The 4,537-nt window shown below is 33.4% G+C and overlaps 1 protein-coding gene across 1 annotated transcript; it reads right to left on the bottom strand.

Moving 5' to 3' along the window:
- Positions 1–276: 276 nt before the first annotated feature.
- LOC131194569 (E3 ubiquitin-protein ligase COP1-like) lies at positions 277–4,260 on the bottom strand. Its single transcript, XM_058175704.1, has 3 exons — positions 3,389–4,260; positions 2,631–2,728; positions 277–516 (listed from the first exon to the last, which is right to left on the bottom strand). The coding sequence occupies exons 1-3, from the start codon at positions 3,430–3,432 to the stop codon at positions 362–364; spliced, it is 297 nt and encodes a 98-aa protein (XP_058031687.1). The 5' UTR covers positions 3,433–4,260; the 3' UTR covers positions 277–361.
- Between the last annotated feature and the right edge of the window lie 277 nt (positions 4,261–4,537).

Below are 4,537 nucleotides of genomic sequence, written 5' to 3'. Positions count from 1 at the left end.
CAATACTTACAGGGAGAGGATGCTGAGAATCTCATACCTACAAATATGCAAAGGGACATGGGCCCTAAGGCGGCCCTCTTCCTTGATGGCGTCCATATTTGGTACCCCCGTTATTAGCTTTCAAAAAGGCCACTGAAGCAATCTTGTTTTAATAAACACTTGAAGGCTGTTTAATAATACGGTAGCCATGCCTATTCTAGAATTTGGATTTTGCTGTAGTACTGTGATTTCCTGCTTTTTGATATTACCTTTTGCAAACTAACATGAGTAAAGTTAGACTGTATAATGAAAATCCCAAATAACACTCCGCTTACACAGATTAATTGAGCTGTGTGCTAAACAGACAGATATTCTCAAATGCTTAGAACATAGGAATACATGTTCTCCATCCCTTAACCCGCCCAAATAAGCAAATGAAAGAAAGAAGATTGGGACATACGGTGCTACTCACTGAATGGTCCAATTTGAATCTCTTTGCTTCAAATCTTTGCTTCTGTTTAAGGATGAGCTCATTCACTACAGGGCAAAAAAGATCTAAGTAGTACATTTTAAGATGAGAGATGAAAGGCAAACTATCTTAGAAATAAATGCATACTAAGGAAATCAAGGAGTAAACTTCAACACTGCACTTTTATTAATTCAGTAAGAGCAACAAATATTATTACTCACTTGCCAATCAGAATAAAAAGATTTTCAATTTTTTTCTGGTATATGTATACTGTACATACAGTATTTTTAATTTATACAGCAGTATTGATGAACACGGTCACTCATTTTTTTTCAGCAAACTATAAAGTACATCAAAATAAGATGCATCTTTACCATTCTGTAATGGGTTCATCAAATGTGACCATTAAATGCATTCAGATTTGTGGGTATTCAGCCTCATCTAACCTATTAATGACCTATACTTCATAGTTGTAGTGCACTTAAATAAAAAATATTTGAAAATAAATCATGCCATTGTTATCACACCTTTGGATTACTGTAAGCATTCTACATAGTTTTCACTTAAACACCAAAGCTACCATTGGTAAAGAATGTGACATCCATTATGCAAATGTTACTCTTGTCCTTTATTCACTACAATGGTTGTCAGTAGGTTTCAAAGTGCTGCTTTTGACTAAGTGGTTTGATTCCAGGGAGTCATTCCTCCCCCCCCCCCTCGCAGAATCTGCTCAATACTTACAGGGAGAGGATGCTGAGAATCTCATACCTACAAATATGCAAAGGGACATGGGCCCTAAGGCGGCCCTCTTCCTTGATGGCGTCCATATTTGGTACCCCCGTTATTAGCTTTCAAAAAGGCCACTGAAGCAATCTTGTTTTAATAAACACTTGAAGGCTGTTTAATAATACGGTAGCCATGCCTATTCTAGAATTTGGATTTTGCTGTAGTACTGTGATTTCCTGCTTTTTGATATTACCTTTTGCAAACTAACATGAGTCATTTTTAGCTGGGTAATATAAAATACAATCAATAGCTAAAATTTAACAGGATTTATCCCTAATGACATTTAGAGATGTGTTGTTGCAAATACAGCACAAGTACAAATATGAGTAAATCAAGGAGGAGATTGAAGCTCATCTAATATGTAGGAATATTAAAAGCTACACTTTATTGTACACAACAGTCTACTTATAGCAGATGTTAACTCGTTTATATTTTAACAACTTCAGTTGCTCTGTGTGACTTATTCATTATGTTACTAATTAATTTTATGAAACTAAGCATTTGAACATGAATCACATTTTATGGAATATGTCCCAATCCACATTACCTATATTAAAATATACACCATAAGTACAATTTTCCCATCATATTCAGAAGGTCGTTAAAATTGCTCTTTTAATAAGTCTGTAACTATTGTCAAATGTACTAAATGGATTTATTCACGATATACAACAAAATTACATAATTGCACTTTTTCCTACTGTCCATATTAGTTTCATGTATGTCTCTCTCCTATTCACACAAAATTAAAAGGAAGAATAAACTCTAATTCAGTTTTATTTTTCCTACTTCCAATTTAACATTACATGAAACATAAATGTTTAAAATAAATTATTGATCAGCAATCTGAGAGCTTGCAAGATCACTCGCAAACAGTCCAAGATCAGAAAAGACTATTATCAAACCATTATACAAATGCCACTATTTCCAAGAAAAGAGTAGAAAAAGTTTTGTAAACCTATCTTGGCAGGAGAATTGAGTCATAGGCACTATGACTTAAAAAGATTTTATGGCAAGTATACAATTCATTTAGCATAAGGCCTATTTTGATTTCATCCTTTTCTCTTCACATCTCAAAATAAAATATGACTAAGAATTATTAAATTATTTGGTTACTAATAGTTTTCAATGTGTTGCTTTCACAATCACGGTCCACCACAGACTTTCTCAACTTCATCACTTATTGTTTTGCAAAGGTAGAGTGATTTTTATAGATCAGATAATATCTGATAGATATTCAGATATTACATGTCCAGGAATGTAGTCTATGTTGTACAAAATCAACAGAAGCATGTGAAACATAATAAAGAAATAAACACCCAGCAATAAATGTTCAGTTATTGAGAAAGTTACCAAGATACGATTGAAGACTGTATTACTGAACACTGTAACTTACCTAAAAAGTTAGGATATAAATGATCAATGTTATCCACAACATAATTACATTTGGGACATCTCTTGTTATCTTCCAGGCTTTGATGAATACTTTTGTAACTGTTCAAGAAAAGTAACAGAACAGTGAAAAATACTGCAGAAATTTATTAAGATGTGCTTTTGAATATGATACGTTACATTCTGTTTGTTAGTTAAGGAATTGGAGCTGTGGTACCAGGTGGTTGGGTATTAAAGACAGATCAAATCAATGAAGCATCTTTAAGTTCTGGGCAATTTTGGGGGGGGATAACTAATATTATCTTGTTACAAAAAGCAACAAAATATTGAATATTAAATACGATTGCCTGCAACACCGATTTATCATCTTCAAAGATATTTCATAACATACAAAGTGGAGAAAGAATTGTATTCATCCAAACTTTCAATGAGACATATCACTTCAAAAAAATAAGCTTTTAAGAGTAAGAACTTTGAAAACCATTAATGGCTTTGAAGAATTCATAGTCACTTATAAGCATCTGATGCATGTGTCCTGTCCTGCTTCATCCACCAAATTGTTTTCATATATTTTAATAGTTATTTGTTTAAAGCTATGTCAGTGTTACCATTCAGAAATAGAAGATGTTTTATGTTATCCCAGGTTATCTCCAATGAAGATATTGAGTTAGAAAGATGCATCTAACAAAATAACTTTAGTTCAAACATTTTCATTTTATAATTAAATATCTCTTGCGAAACAGTTTTATCAAGCAACCTTACCAGAAACTGTGTCCACATTTTGTCATGTAAGCTTCTTCAATCATATCAAAGCAGATGGGGCTTGAAAGGGAAAGAAAAGCACATAAATATCAATGGAATCTTTTAAATAAACACCATTGCTTTGTTTAGAGAGAAGGAAATGAACCCAATAGTTGACAAAACTCTTATTACACATCACCAGCATTGAGAAGCATCTGTTAATCTCTTATTAATAGAAAGCCCAAAGACCAAAAGTTAATCTTAAAATCTAAAGAAAAATCTAGAAAAATAGGTTGAGACATAAAAGATGTGATACAAAAGACATTCAAATATACATCCAAGTTACTTCTTTATGTATATATCTGGAAAAAGTAATTGGTAGAAGTTATCTCAGGTACTACACTTAAAATTTAAATAGGGAAATGGTTAAAAATGAGGAAATAGATCAGTGGTAGTCAACCTGGTCTCTACCGCCCACTAGTGGGCGTTCCAGCTTTCATGGTGGGCGGAAAGGGTTTTGTCCGATACCGAAGCACTTTCTTTTTTTTTTTTATTGAGTTGACTTTTTAAAAACTTTTCATAGCATTTTTAAAAAAATTTTCCATTAGGTTTTCATAAAATTCCCCGTGACAATTTAAATTTCTGAAAATATACAACAACAACAACAACAACAACAACAACAACAACAACAACAACAACAATAATAATAATAATAATAATAATAATAATAATAATATTTTAATTTGTATACCGCCCTTCTCCCAAAGGACTCAGGGTGGTGAACAACCAAAATAAAATACAAAAGAAACAATACATACAATACTAAAAAACAAGCCTTAAAAAACTTATTCAAATGGCCAAATTTAAAATGTAAAAGCGCCCTATAAAACTGACAGAAATTTCAAACCCATAAAATCAAATTAAAAATTTTAAAAATCAAGCCAGTTCAGCAAGGCGGAATAAATAGGTTTTAAGTTCATGCGAAAGGTCCTAAGGTCAGATAGTTGTCGAAGTCCAGGGGGAAGTTCGTTCCACAGGGTAGGAGCCCCCACAGAGAAGGCCCTCCCCCTGGGGGCCGCCAGTTGACATTGTTTGGCTGACGGCACCCTGAGGAGTCCCTCTCTGTGAGAACGCACCGGTTGTTGGGAGATAGAGGACGGCAGTAGATGG

This window comes from Ahaetulla prasina, chromosome 3 (assembly GCF_028640845.1).
Source record: "Ahaetulla prasina isolate Xishuangbanna chromosome 3, ASM2864084v1, whole genome shotgun sequence".
Taxonomy (NCBI): Eukaryota; Metazoa; Chordata; class Lepidosauria; order Squamata; family Colubridae; genus Ahaetulla; species Ahaetulla prasina.
Note: the sequence above shows the minus strand (reverse complement) of the source record. Positions and strands in the feature narration are given on the sequence as shown.